The sequence below is a fragment of the Trametes versicolor genome, assembly GCF_000271585.1.
Source record: "Trametes versicolor FP-101664 SS1 unplaced genomic scaffold TRAVEscaffold_11, whole genome shotgun sequence".
Classification (NCBI taxonomy): domain Eukaryota; kingdom Fungi; phylum Basidiomycota; class Agaricomycetes; order Polyporales; family Polyporaceae; genus Trametes; species Trametes versicolor.
This window is the reverse complement of record NW_007360331.1, coordinates 2,212,892-2,226,692: the sequence shown is the minus strand read 5'-3', so window position 1 is coordinate 2,226,692 and position 13,801 is coordinate 2,212,892. Positions and strand designations below refer to the sequence as shown.

Genomic DNA, 13,801 nt, shown 5'->3' with positions numbered 1-13,801 from the left:
ATAGGTAGTGTGGGACGTTACTCTTCAGTCTGTGAGAGAACGACTGAGAGCAGAGGCCTGCAGAGTCCTCCTTATATACTACTGGGGAGGACGATGAGTAAGCGTATAAGAAGAGAGCATGTGACGTCCAGAGGACGCTGACTGAGCGATGAGTAACGCTGAGTAAGGGAGCATAATCGACATAAGGTCAGATAGTCCATGGCTGAGTAATGCGAGTAATCCGGACGCTGTCTAGAATAGTCCGGAACATCGTAGAACGTACCAGAATCATGTGGAGGGATGGCAGGATGCCAAGTAAGTACAGAACAAAAGAATGTACGTATATGGTAAGTAGGAAAGTCCATGCTGGCGTATGGTAGACGCACAGCCACTATCACTGCCACTCCCGGTCCGGCACAGCCGTAGACACAGAAGTTCAACAGAGTTCACATCTATCATTGGCCTGTGAGGGCAGGCGCGATGGAGTGAATGCTTACCAGAGCACTCGTGGCGGCAGCGCACCTCCACGGCCCGTGAAATAGCCTGTTTGCTGGGCCGTTTCAGGTGTCGCTGCGTGGACGAATGGCAGGTCACTTCGTAAAGCAAGGCCGCCGGCCTGCTCGGCATCTTCAGGGGACTGAAGGCAAGTTGACCACCATGCGAACACCTAGAGGGTCCCGACCTCTCAAGCAACGTTCTTGGACGCCACCCACGACATGCGCTGTCTGCCGCCGCAGTGGCAGCGTGCTTGTCGGGGCGGGAGGCGCGCAGTATCAGGGCTCCTTGAAGCTCTGCATACCGTCAGCTGAGTGCGCGAACACATCATGCTCACCTCCCTCCCCTGTCTCCGCTAGGCACGAACGCAGCCCAGCGCGGTCCATCTGCTTGGAAGGCCGGGCGCAAATACAAATCATGGTGGGGACTATTCACAGTCCGGTGATGATCGGCAGCGTGTGGGGTTGCAGGTCGCGCGCAGGGCCTGCACACACACTCGTCCGGCTTAGGTTAAGTGGCGGCGGAGGCGGGTGCGGGTGCAGACCAACCGGGTCGCGCGCCGTCTGGACTGCTCGAAGTCGAGTCTGGGGAAGTCCATATTCCCGAGTGAGGGAAACTGTCCGCCCGGGCCGCACGGCTGAGCGGCCTCTGGTTCGCGCAAGCGGGCTCCTCGGCATGGCGTTCCAACACGACGGGGAGGTAGCGCACTGCCCCCCTCCCATGCACTGGAGAGGCCGGTGAGTGGAGGGCCATATTTGAGACCGCTGGCGCCCCGATAGAAACGAAGTCGGAGGGGAGATTGCGCTGCAGAGACAATGGGAGGGTGCGGGAGCGCGACGAGCGGGAATGACGGGTGCGGGATGCTAGTGGCTCTGACCAGTGAAGGATCGCCGCACGGGACGCATATGATTGCACGATATTTTGGGGAGCGGGCACCGTCAGTGCACGCCCTGCGTTGGTTACAACTTACCAGACAGCTGGGTGATTGATGGGCGAGCAGGGGGCACTCGGCCAAGAGCCGTTGTTGGCACCAAAAGCATACGACGGTGCCCGAGCTGCGGAGAGCGATCCTTGGGGAGTTGGAGCGCAATGGCAGACGTCCGGCATCTGCAGACGGATGAACGATCGCACACCGGGTCCGTGGGATGCATCTACTGGGGCGAAGCATCATTCCCACCGGGCTTTTCCATTGATTCCTCTGGGACCGCATTTCAAGCCCAGTGTGTGAACGCGACGGGTATGGGCGCGACTCCGCTCATGGTGAGGGAGAGAACAGTAGTGAAGGGGATCGCCCGCTGGCCGCTCCTGGGACCAAAACGCAAAAAATCGCAACTTTTCGTCACTGCACCATGCTTTATACACCTCGTAGGAGCCACAAGACGAGAACTAAGTACTTGACAGAGACCCCTCAACGGATAACGCTTACCGTGACTGAGGCGCCTTGACTGCGGGAACAGCGCAGGGGTGGCCGACGTGCGATTTCTGTGTAGAGTGGCGCGCGTGATGGGCCGGTTTCAGCGTGTTTATTAACCTCGCAGAGGCGACAGAGGATACTCCGCTTGCTCATACGCAACCTCACCTGAATGTGCTGGATTACGTGTGCTTAGTGCTAACGCGTTGCCGTCAAGGGGGCGGTGACACCGCGTTATCACATCAACAGATAGGCCTGCCAGTAAGCAACATAGCATTATTCTGCACGCATTGTCCTCCGTTTGCTTGACGCGATAGCGATGCGTAGGCGGGCGGGCAGCGACGAATGGCCAGAGTGAGCGGGCGAGGCAAGGGAGGAGGAGCATAGCCACGTGGGATCTGAGATCGCAGCGTTCCTAGTTGGGCGCCGAGCTGAGCGACCCGCTTGCGTCTCTCCTCCATCTCCCAGGCTGATGCGCCAGCGCAGGGTGCGATAAGCTGTGTGAACTTTCTTCATTTGTCGCCGACATGCCATGTCCAAATCTTGCCTTCCCAGGGTTGGCCCAGCGGCTTCCCAAGCCTGACCCGGTCCCCCGGAGAATGTCTTCGCGTACACCTCGGATGGTTCCCGCAGTTAAAAGACTTCGGCATTTCTTTGGAGGCACGGCTGCGCCCTGTATTCAGTCCATCCTAATTTGACCCCGGCCTGTCTCCAGTGGCCCGTCCGCTTCCCCCTTTCCACCCGCCCAGCCAACCACGGTCATCCCTCCCGCTCGCGCTCGATCACTGCTTCTCTTGCATCCATCTGTGCTCTGGTCGACAACTACTGCGCTATGCCTAGGATCGAGGCTGTCGAGGATCCGGAGAAAGGCACTCTGGACACGCTCACACCACTGCCCGTGCTGCCAGTGTCATCGAAAGCGGTCATACAAGATGCCGCCGACGGGATCGCCGTACAGTCGGGAGTGAAGGAGAAAAGGTTGGACTTGGCTCTCGCGGAGGCGAGGAAAGACCCATCATCGTCGAGCAAGGGAAAGCGGAGAGTGAGCTGGTGGATTCGATACCAACTGTGGTTCACGATGTATCGGTATGTCGCGTCTTAAGGTACATCATTCATTGACTGAAGTTTGCGATCGTTCGCAACAGTAAATTCTTCACCTTCATCGTCCTCTTGAACGGTACCGGGCTCCTCCTCGCCGCACTCAACGTCTGGCAATATCCCCGACGATACACCGGCGCTTTCATTCTGGGGAACTTGCTCTTCGCGATCCTCATGCGGAATGAAGTCTTCGGGCGCTGTCTATTCTGGTTTATGAATACGTGCTTTGCCAAGGTGGGCGGGCTGCGCAGGTGGTCATTGCATGTACGCGCGCTGACAAGGGCTGATCGCAGTGGCCACCATTATGGTTCAGGCTTACGTGCACCGACATCCTGCAGAGCCTGGGGGGCATTCACTCCGGTTGTGCAGCATCCGGCTCAGCATGGCTCATTTTCCGAGTCGTGCTTATCTTCATCGACCACAAGGACAACCATGACGCTGTGCTCATTGCCGGTGTTGTCACCAACATCGCCGTCTTCATCAGTATAGGGAGCGCGTTCCCCTGGGTCCGTAATATGCACCACAAGTACGTGTTTATCAGTTTCCGCATTGTGCTCACAGATTCTCACGACGCGTGCAGTATTTTCGAGAGGCACCATCGGTTCATCGGCTGGTGAGTACCCGCGTCTCGATCCAGCCATAGACGCCCACGTCGCTCACAGGCCTCGCACGCAGGGTCGGACTTCTCTCAAGTGGGTAGTGCTTTCATAGCGTCAGATCGCCGAGGCGGCGGTTTACTCGCACGCTCCATCATCCCATTGGTTGGGCGTGCACCTGCCCCGTCCTAGGTCAACGCCGTTGTAACGCGATGCTGACGGCCCCCATTGACAGCTTGGATTTTCGTGGTGCTCGGCGACAGCTACGACCTCAACACTCACGCGTGGAACCCGGACGGTGTCCACGTCATTCGACAGCAGGACTTCTGGTATGTCTTTGGCATGACAATACTGTACGTGCATTCTCCTTTGTTCGCAGCGCGACGATCACTGAGTGCACCCGGTGCTACAGCATTCTCATACCGTGGTTCTCCGTGCGGGAGGTCCCGGTCGACATCGAAGTGGTGAGTATATCTCGCCAAAGGGGGTATAGCGCGTTCATGGAGCAAGCTTCCTCCGCAGCCGTCTCCGAAGGTGGCAATCTTGCGTTTCGAGCGAGGCATGCAGCAAGGTCTTCTTACGCGGATATCTCGGTCCTCGATCATGGAGTACCACTCGTTCGGTATCGTCTCGTGAGTTGACAACACCTTACCTTGTGGCATGGCTGACGGGAGCCGTCGACCCATCTGTTAGTGAGGGACCGCACGCCAAGTACCACTACCTCATCTGCGGCGTGCAAGGGGACTTTACCCGTTCTTTGGTCGACGACCCTCCCACTCACCTCTGGACCCGTCAATTGAAGGCATGTGTCCCCACCCACTAACGCCACGATAACTTGCTAACCAATAGTCGCACAGTTCGCTGGCGTGTCGCACTCGTCTTCTATGTACAAGCGGGGAATTCGCGTGTGCACCGGCACTGGACTCGGCGCCGCACTCTCAACATGTCTCCAGGTATGTCCTTGCCTTGCATTGTGGAAAGGTCGCTTCCCTCATGTGCGTCATTCTTGTCAGAATCCTGACTGGTGAGTTTATGTTTCACGTAGACGGCGCGCTCGGCGCGCTACGTCTCGTACCGTCTTCTCGCGCTGTCACAGAGCGCAGCGGGAGATGTTGTCATCGCCGCAACGTTTTACTGATCGCGCCTTCCCACGTCTTATCAGGTACTTGATTTGGATTGGCTCGGAGCAAGAGAAGACGTTCGGGCCCACCATCTCCGGGCTCATTTACCGCCACCTATGGCCGGACCGTGTATGCATGTGGGATTCCAAGGCGCGAGGTGGGTTCGTGCCCCCAATTCGAATGCACACGGAGCTGACTAGCCCCTCCACTACGCGCTCTCTCACGTGCAGGCGGCCGTCCTGACATCATGAAACTCATCAAGGACGCCTACCACTCGTGGAACGCTGAGGTGGTCTTCATCACGTCGAATTGGCAGGGCAACAGGGAGCTAATGGAGGGATGCAAAGAGGCTGGCATTCCCGCATTCGTACGTTCTTTTTTGCATATGCATGCCTGTCCATGCCCGGGACTCACGCTCGCGCCTTGTTCACGTCTACAGGGCACGCTCTGGGACTTCTAAGCGGCCGTCCGGTAGGAAGCGATGGATGGACGTTCAGCATAATATTAGAACTCGTCGTGCGGTCGCCGTGGGCAAGTGTCTTCCCACCTTCTATGTGCACCAGCCCATCGTCGCGCTCGTACTAGTGATCGCCGCATACCGTTCATAGCTACCATCGTCACCCTCCAGCACGTATCTTATTGGTCCTCGCCCCTAGCAGGTCTCGTACCCCACGCAATTTCCCGAGTAGTGTAGATATGCCCGTGCGCGCAGTATTGCAGCTCTCCGTCTGGATCCTCAGCTCCCTGCGGCACCGCGGGGACGCCACGCGCTGTGAACCTGTATTTTAGTCGATCTCTTCTTGGCATTGTATCTCCCCACTGTGTGGATTTGGCGCAAGGAGATTGGGCACAGCTTCGGAGACCGCGACAACGCGATCTCAACGCATACGCCAACTTCACCGAGATAGCGTTTGTCTACACGTCGTGAAACAAAGCTGCATCATGCAAACATATCATATACGCGACATGAGTGCGTGCGACCTTCGTCTCCGCTCATCTCTGGATTTTCAGCGACTCGCAAGGGCTATATACTAGGACGCTGGAATCGCGTCCGTTAAACGGATGGCTTCGAAGCTGGAGCGCTCATCTGCGATTCTATCGTCAATGCGGCTGGTTACCTGGATCATATACCGTGCACCTACTCGTCAGTCAAGCTGGTTATAGAAACGTAAATGGCCGGTCAGGTCGAGATAGACGAGGATAGAGGATGATGCGACGTGCTTGACGTACCAAATAGGCACCAGACAACATGGATTGCCGTACCCCTGCTATGCGTCCGACGCGGTTCCTGTCTGCAAAATAGTCCTTCGGCATGAATGGCGTAGCCCTCAACCCTTCTGCCACGTCCTCGTTCATTCCGTACGTACCGACTTGTCACATCGACGATGAACACAGGTGCTGAAGGCGAGTGGCAGGGGCGTCGGGTGGACAAGAAATCAGAATAATAATAGGCACCGAGAGTCGAGACCCTACTGGCGATCATATTACAAGGGATGAGGGATACATGGTCTGCAAGAACGAGTAAGTCAAGGTATGGATACAGGTCGAGAGCGACTGAAATCACCAAATTATACACTGCTGCATGACGGAAAGCGTTCTTCAATTCAGGTACTGTAGCTTGGACCACTCCTTGTCGTTGGCGTTGAAGTCCACGCCCTTTCGGCGCCACCACTCCCGCGCCTCCTCCCCGCCGCCAATCGCGTCCTCAAGAGCCTCCTCGATATCGCACATCCGATACTGTATCGGCAGCCCGCTTTGATCCCACCATTCGAGCACCTCAGGCCGGTTGTGGCGCGACGCGCCTGTAAGCGCCTCCTGGTCAAATATCATCTGCAACCCGCTCCCCAGCCACCATTGTAGGACCTCGACCTTTCCGTGACAGCTTGCGTGGTAGAGCGCCTGCCGGTCGTATTTGGGCTCGAGCTGCGAGCTTGCCCACCACTCCAGCGCCTCGACGTGCCCGGCCGTGCTCGCCATGTCCATCACCCGTCCGATCTTGAGCGGGATATTGGTCGGTGCCATGCTCTTCGTCTTCCACCAGTCCAGAACGGCGATGCGGTTTTTTGCCGAGGCGCTCTCCAGCGCAGCTTCGGTGTACTCGAATGGGATGCCAGAGGCGAGCCACCAGTCGAGCGAAGATACCTGACCGTTGCGCGAGGCACCATCTATGGCGTCAGCGATGGATGTAGGTGGGGGGAGTGGCAGGACGTCGGGATGATGATCGTGTGCGTTCTTCCACCAGGACAGCACGGCCGTGCGGCCATGGAGGGAGGCTGTAATGGGCAGGAGGTCATGTCTGTACATCGACAGGAAGACGGGGCGGTGATAGGTGAAGAGGTACTCCAGGACGTTTACGTAGCTGAAGCGTACCGCCAGCACCGCGCTGACCTTGGTAGGCCGGTGTGTGGCGGGATCGGCAGCGCGGATAAGGGGGATGTATCCGGTCAGGATGGCGTGGTCGCATGCGTTCGCGCGCGTCCAGGGGATGGGTTGGGGAAGAGATGTGGGCACACCCACCGCTTTTGCGAGCTCCCAGTCACCGACGTGGTCCATTATGTCGGCGAGCACCTCGACGGGGAGATCAGGAGCGAGTGCCTGTCGGCCGCGAGCTCTGGAAGGGTCATGGTGAGCCTTTGAGGTCTCCTGTTCGTCGTGGCCATCCTTGGTGGGGAAGTGGTAGGCGTGGATATCGAATTTGGCGAGTCTGGAGGCGAGCTCCGCGTCTGAGCCTGTAGTGGGGAGTAACCGGACTTTGAGGAAGAGGACAAGCTGTTCGTGCGTGAGGCGGCGGTACGCTTCATGGACTTGTTCTATAGAGCGTTCATAACTCTTCCACACGGTCAGCATCACAACCGGAACAGAAAAGACATGCACGTACTCACAGCCATACGCCGAAGTCTAGCGGAGAGATGAAGGTCGTAAAAGGGCCGGGTGGTAGCACATGCTCGAGCGCGACGTTTCTCAGATGATTGCTCGATGAAGCAGCTATGTAAGTGTGAAAAGCTTATTCCCGCTAAGTCTACTTACAAGCAGTGTAGTTGGTAGTGTAGTGAGGGTAAGTACAGCTTGTTTCTGTTTACTGATCGGTAATAAGCGCCAAGCGCGGAAGGCGCGCCGCCGCCGACGTGGTCCCAAACGTGTCCCTTTTACCTTCCCACCACGACCTCCGACCACAACGTTCTGCATGACAGCATGCCATCCAAGAAGACGAAGATGCGCAAGGCCAGCCTCGCAACATTCTGTATAGTTGCTCTCGCTGCTCTTGCCCGCGCGGACGTGAGTTGCTTCACATGAAGCTGCACGCTAATAACCTTCGGCTAACGTCTCCGTAGGATGCGTCCAGCAAACGCGGTGATATTCTCGAGACAATAGACCCTGCCGTAGAAGGTACCTTGTCCCGAACAACACGTACGACACGTCCTGATTCTGATGTCTTAGCATCTAGGGCGTACAAGCAAGCGGTGTCCACCCTTGCCACCTTGACCGCCCTACCACCAATGCAGTCTGAAGAACCCTCCCACCACTCCTCCGGATACCCGCTCTCGTCCTTCCTGCCAAGCATCCAGGGTCAAGGCCCGATCGCCAGTGCTATGCGAATACTGGTCAAGCTCAAGAACCACTCGTGGCTGCCGTCCGTGGTGACGGACTACCTGGGCAGAGAGCTGTCAAACGGGAGGAGACGAGAAGAGGAAGCGCGGGGGAAGGCGGTGAAGGTCATCGACCTCCTACAACACGCGGCGGAGCTGGGGCACTCGGACGCGATGTATACCCTCGGGCAGATATCCCTTGTGAGTACTGCTATGTTTCTACTCACCTTCTGACTTCTCAAACGCGTTGTATTAGTTCCCGCCAAATACCTACTTTCCCGCTGACCCCACGACCGCGTACGAGTCGTTCGACACGCACGCGCAACTCACCGGAAACGCGTCCTCTCAAGCCATGATCGGGTTCTTCCACAGCACGGGCTACCACAGCGTCGTCCCCGTCGACCAAGCCAAGGCGCAGCTCTACCTTACCTTTGCTGCTCACGGGAACCACAAGGGCGCACAAATGGCGCTAGGTTACCGTTATTGGTCTGGAATAGGCGTCGCAGAGAACTGCATGATTGCGCTCGACTGGTATGAAGACGCCGCGGAGCAAGGTGAGCCAGGTCCTAGAGCGAGACGGAGTTGCCGCTAATGCCGATGTAGCTATGGCGAAATTCCTCTCAGGACCCCCTGGTGGTCGGACATTACCCCTGCTACCACCGCGACTGTCAGACCTGGTCGGTGGTGTATACGGTCCTGGCGCGAGTGTTGCGTCTACTGGACTGAACGCTGGTCGCGCTGTCATCAAGACCGCGAACGCCCGTGCTGCTGGAGAGACCTGGGAGGACCTGTTGGAATACTACCTGGTAGGTCTCTTGGACCCTGTACACTTACATGGCAACTGACACCCACGGTAGTTCAATGCAGACCGCGGAGAGATCGACTTCGCCTACCGTTTAGGCAAGATCTTTTATCAGGGCAGCATTTACGGCGCGCCCGGCGGAGTCGCCTCTGGGGGCGACGGTGCGAGCGCGATCCCCAGGGACTTGCACCGCGCGCGGTACTACTTCCTGCGCATCGCGCGGCAAGTCTGGCCGCGCGACCCCGCGAATCCCCGTCAGCCGCACGTCTCCACGAAGGAAGAGGGCCACGTCTCAGTCGGCTATGCCGCGCCCGCAGCGGGGTACCTCGGGCGGATGTACCTGCGCGGCGAGGGTGTGAAGCAGGACGCGGTGATGGCGAAGATGTGGTTCGAGCGCGGCGCGGAGTACGGCGACAAGGAGAGCCACAACGGGCTGGGCATCATCTGGCGCGACGGCCTGGTCGACAGCAAGAAGGATCTGAAGCGGGCCATGGGCCACTTCGCGGCCGCCGCGACGCAAGAACTCGCGGAGGCGCAGGTCAACATCGGGAAGTACCACTACGGTAGGTCTCACCGGATTCGCTTCAGCCTGGTCGCGTGCTCACCTGTTCACAGAGCGCGGGGACTTGAAGCTCGCGACCGCATACTTCGAGACCGCGCTGCGCCAGGGCTCACCATTTGAGGCGTACTACTACCTCGCCGACATCCAGGCCAGGCAGGCGCGCGCGTCGATGATCCCGCCCGAGATCGCGGGCAGCTCCTGCGCGATCGCGGTGTCGTTCTACAAGCTGGTCGCGGAGCGCGGCACGTGGGAAGACAACCTGCTCAAGGACGCGGACGACACGTGGAACCTGGGCACGGAGCGCGGGAGCGAGATGGCGATGCTGCGGTGGTGGGTCGCCGCAGAGCGAGGATACGAGGTCGCGCAAAATAACCTCGCCTACGTGCTTGACCAAGGTGAGAACGACTCGCCTTTTGTTGCCAGTCGGGTTTTCTGACTGCGGTGCCTGTAGACAAGAGCATTCTCCGGTTCACTCGCTTCGCGCCGTACTCACCTTCGAACGACACCGCCCGCCTGGCTCTGACGCAGTGGATCCGGTCAGCTGCCCAGCGGAACGTCGACGCGCTCGTCAAGGTCGGCGACTACTACTATCATGGCCTTGGCGTGCCAGACGAACCTGAGGACGTGCGGTGGGAGAAGGCCGCTGGATACTACCAGTCCGCGGCGGACACCCAGATGAGCGCGCTCGCGATGTGGAACCTGGGCTGGATGTACGAGAACGGCATCGGGGTACCGCAGGTCAGTCTCCCGCGGTGTGTGCGCTGGGAGTGACGCTAATGATGCAACCGTATGTAGGACTTCCACCTGGCGAAGCGGCACTACGATCTGGCGTACGAGACGAACAGCGAGGCTTACCTCCCTGTCCTCATGTCTCTGATCAAGCTTCACGCACGGAGTCTTTGGCATACACTCATGGGTGGCCAGAACGGTCTGAGCTTCTGGGAAGGCGATGAGGACGATGGTAAGCACGGCGTCAGGCTAGTTCCTACCTGCGCTTACAGTGATATTTTGCAGGCCGGTCATACTATGACGACCCGGATGCCAAAGAGATCGATGGCGCAACAGATCCAAGCGGTGGACAGCCAGCTCTTGACGAGGCCGAGGAGTCGGACGACGGCCCGTGGTATATTGGCAAGGCGCGCGACGAGTTCAACCGGCGCAAGCGTGGCCAGAACCAAGAGCGGGCAGGACGGGAAGAGGAGGACCCAGTGCAGGTATGCAGCCACCCAGAGATCCAGCATGCAGTACAGCTGATGACACCTACGCAGTGGGCACGCGAACGTCGTCAGGCCGAGGCAGATCGGGACGGCGACTTTGGTCCCGAGGACTACTTCGATGCAGCGATGCGCGGGAACCGATACCGCGAAGAGGAGGACGCGGACGAGTTCGCAGAGACGATGCTCCTGGTGGTGCTGTGCCTGCTAGTGTCAGTGCTGCTGTATGTGCGCGGGCGATGGGTCGAGCGGCTGCGGCAGGAGGAGGAGCAGCGGAGACAGGCGAATGGGCAGCCTCCAGTCCAGCAACAGCGAGGTGTGTTCCCGCCGCCGGGCGATGCTGCACAGGAGGACTGGGCGATTCTGCGATGAACTTGCTGTATGGTACGATAGTCAGACGTCTTGATTGGTGAGTAAAACTTACGCTCAACACACTCCAACGCGGCGTGTGCGAAGTCCGAGTACGAGGGCATGAAGAGAAGATACCTCTGCGAGAGCGACGGTGCGTGAAATACCTTAGTTGGCACGTTGTTTGGTGGGGTATATGCTGGGTATATGCTGGTTATATGCGTTGCTAATTAGCAGTATAACACGAAACCGCTCGCCCTAGCAGAACCTGAAGGGAGGGCAAATCACCTTGCACCGCGTGCCGTTTGTCGGCTGGGGCTGGGAGGATGTGGGATGGTGGTGGGGGGAGTCAGGTCGTCTCTCAACCTTTGACCGCCTTATATATGAGCGAGGGACTCTGCACAGAACTCTATATCCAGCCTTCTAACGATCCTAATTTGGTGCCAAAAGCCAGATGACGTCATGGTCTACGAAGGCGGAGGTGCGCTCAAACTCAAAATAAGGTTTACCGGCAGAGCGCTAAGGTTGACCTCATACACGGAGCACCTCATGTTACGCGCCTGTGACTCAGCCAAAAGCGCTGTCACGTTTGGAGAACGGGATCCTATCTCGTCCCGCAGCTCGTCGCAGAACCCTCCAGAGTTTCCCATTTTCTGTTTGTACTCCAATTCCCCACAGAAAATGAGAGCTTTGCAAGGGTGAAGCGCAAATTTGCGGGAGGAGATAGCTTCCCGTTTGACTAAGTTCGATGTCACGCAAACTCACGTGATGAGGTGCTCCGTGTATGAGGCCAACCTTATTCCTTCCCGATCGAGATGTTCCACCTTGCCACCGATCCACTGGACGAACAACTTGGCGGATTTCTACGCCGGAGGACCGACTCAAATCTATTATCTCACCAGAAGCATAAAGCAGTACAACTCCAACGACATCGCGCAGAATGATAGGCCAACCAATTTTTGCAGATTCAGACACGCGGCACACTTCTACTAGCTGGGACCCCAGGTGGCAGATGTCTGCGTTGAGTCGCAAGTTAGGCCAGCTACTGGCCACACCTCCGTACGTAGCTTTGAACGTGTGAAAGTAATATGAGGAAGAAAACCTAGGCTGATCCCCGCTCATCTTCAGTGTATCGATCGAGCTACTTCCTGGAGAAGGTTCCGAATGGCTCGCAGAAGAGGAATCCAACCCACACGCGCCCTTCCTCCTCATGGAAGGAAATCTTGGCGCCCCTAAGAAGCTGGCGTACAAAGCATACTTGGAGAGCATCCCCACATTCCGACGCCGTCGCGAAGCGCTTCACGCGCATCTCACGACCTCGTTCGACTCGCATGGCGCGAGCGATGTGACAGATACATTGCACTCGTCCTCCGTCCTCCTTCTGGTGAACCCGGCGCATCAGAGCGCTCTCAACGCGCGGAAACGGCTGCTCAAACATGGCGCCCTCGATGCTACCCAGGAGCTTCGTTTTGTGTCCGCGCTTCTAACGCTGCACGAGGGCGCGAAGCAGTCGATTCTGTGGCACCACCGGCGCTGGCTCCTGCGACGTATCTACTCCGCCGCGGGTTCATCATACGGTGTAACCGCGGGTAGCTCTAGTGGCATACATCGCAGCCTGGCAGGAGACGACGAAGATTCATTATGCGGCCTCGCCCTCGACGCCGATGCATGGTGTACAGAATTCGCCGCCATCGACAGGGCGTGCGAAGTCTACCCCCGCAACTACCACGCGTGGGCTCATCGGTATCTATGCGCGGAGGCTCTGGCGACGACTCTCCGAGGAGACGCGGGCCCCGGGTTGATGAAGGCCTGGCAGAAGGAGAAGGACCGCATCCGCCAATGGATCGAGAGGCACGTCTCCGACTACTCTGCAATGCAATACGCGTGTCACCTCGAAGACCTCGAGCGTGAGCTGGTCTCAAGTGTCCATCCAATCACAGGGACCTCTACCCGCCATACGCAGGACAGCCCGCCCAAGGAGAAGGAGACTCTGGTCGAGCATGCGTGGGCACTCGTGCAAGCCTACCCGTCACACGAGTCGCTCTGGCTCTACCTCCGCGGCGCACTTCGCCCGACATTCAATTCCGAGGCTGCTCTGCTCCCGGAATCTGCCACGTCCGAGCGTGTACGCAACGGGGCCCGCGCGTTCGCTGAGAGGTTTCTCAGCGATGGGAGCGCAGACCTCGGGGCGAGTGTATTGCCTGCGGAGCGCATCCTGATGAGGCGTCATGCGGCGCGATTTCTGGACTGGTTGCTGTGGCAGGTATGTGGGGACGCTGCAGTGGTGGCTTTCAGTGCGCTCATATCTTGCTATTCAGGAAGGCAAGCTGAAGATGCGTGCGGATGTTGTCTGTAGGATTAACGCCGCTGCCGGTGGGGAGGGAGATGTTCTGTTGAGCTCCTCATACACCACTTCTCGTACTGACTTCATAAACTGAGCTACGTTCTGCGTGTTATGATTCCAGATATGTATTACCGTGGTGCCTTGGCTGTTTCTACCCGTACGGCGCTAGTACGCTCTGAGTCGTTGCAGGTGGTGTATGTTCCCAAATACTTACTATGGCGCTTGGGTGGCGGTAGAAGCATAC

The 13,801-nt window shown here is 58.0% G+C and overlaps 4 protein-coding genes across 4 annotated transcripts; 3 read left to right on the top strand and 1 right to left on the bottom strand.

Annotated features, from left to right (window-relative positions):
* Positions 1-2,584: 2,584 nt before the first annotated feature.
* TRAVEDRAFT_66824 (uncharacterized protein) lies at positions 2,585-5,517 on the top strand. Its single transcript, XM_008045054.1, has 14 exons — positions 2,585-2,971; positions 3,031-3,217; positions 3,277-3,509; positions 3,564-3,596; positions 3,659-3,675; positions 3,815-3,932; positions 3,992-4,043; positions 4,102-4,211; positions 4,273-4,381; positions 4,437-4,532; positions 4,593-4,603; positions 4,742-4,857; positions 4,931-5,067; positions 5,140-5,517. Exons 1-14 carry the CDS (start codon positions 2,718-2,720, stop codon positions 5,158-5,160), a joined length of 1,494 nt encoding a protein of 497 aa, XP_008043245.1. The 5' UTR covers positions 2,585-2,717; the 3' UTR covers positions 5,161-5,517.
* Positions 5,518-6,299: 782 nt separating this feature from the next.
* Positions 6,300-7,588, bottom strand: TRAVEDRAFT_52196 (uncharacterized protein; the record flags this gene model as incomplete). The annotated part of the gene is made up of 2 exons (XM_008044659.1): positions 6,300-7,510; positions 7,579-7,588. The coding sequence occupies 2 exons, from the start codon at positions 7,586-7,588 to the stop codon at positions 6,300-6,302; spliced, it is 1,221 nt and encodes a 406-aa protein (XP_008042850.1).
* Positions 7,589-7,892: 304 nt separating this feature from the next.
* TRAVEDRAFT_52195 (HCP-like protein) lies at positions 7,893-11,237 on the top strand (the record flags this gene model as incomplete). Its single annotated transcript, XM_008044658.1, has 11 exons — positions 7,893-7,976; positions 8,033-8,087; positions 8,139-8,488; positions 8,544-8,841; positions 8,891-9,093; positions 9,145-9,652; positions 9,705-10,046; positions 10,103-10,389; positions 10,447-10,612; positions 10,666-10,865; positions 10,920-11,237. 11 exons carry the CDS (start codon positions 7,893-7,895, stop codon positions 11,235-11,237), a joined length of 2,811 nt encoding a protein of 936 aa, XP_008042849.1.
* A 1,186-nt stretch (positions 11,238-12,423) lies between these two features.
* TRAVEDRAFT_52194 (protein prenylyltransferase) lies at positions 12,424-13,651 on the top strand (the record flags this gene model as incomplete). Its single annotated transcript, XM_008044657.1, has 2 exons — positions 12,424-13,476; positions 13,532-13,651. The coding sequence occupies 2 exons, from the start codon at positions 12,424-12,426 to the stop codon at positions 13,649-13,651; spliced, it is 1,173 nt and encodes a 390-aa protein (XP_008042848.1).
* Positions 13,652-13,801: the final 150 nt, after the last annotated feature.

Coding starts and splice junctions, on each gene's coding strand:
- TRAVEDRAFT_66824 (XM_008045054.1), top strand. CDS start 2,718: ATGCCTAGGATCGAGGCTGTCGAGGATCCGGAGAAAGGCACTCTGGAC. Junction 3,933..3,991: donor GTCTTTGGCATGACAATACT/GTACGTGCATTC, acceptor CCGGTGCTACAG/CATTCTCATACCGTGGTTCT. Junction 5,068..5,139: donor AGGCTGGCATTCCCGCATTC/GTACGTTCTTTT, acceptor TCACGTCTACAG/GGCACGCTCTGGGACTTCTA.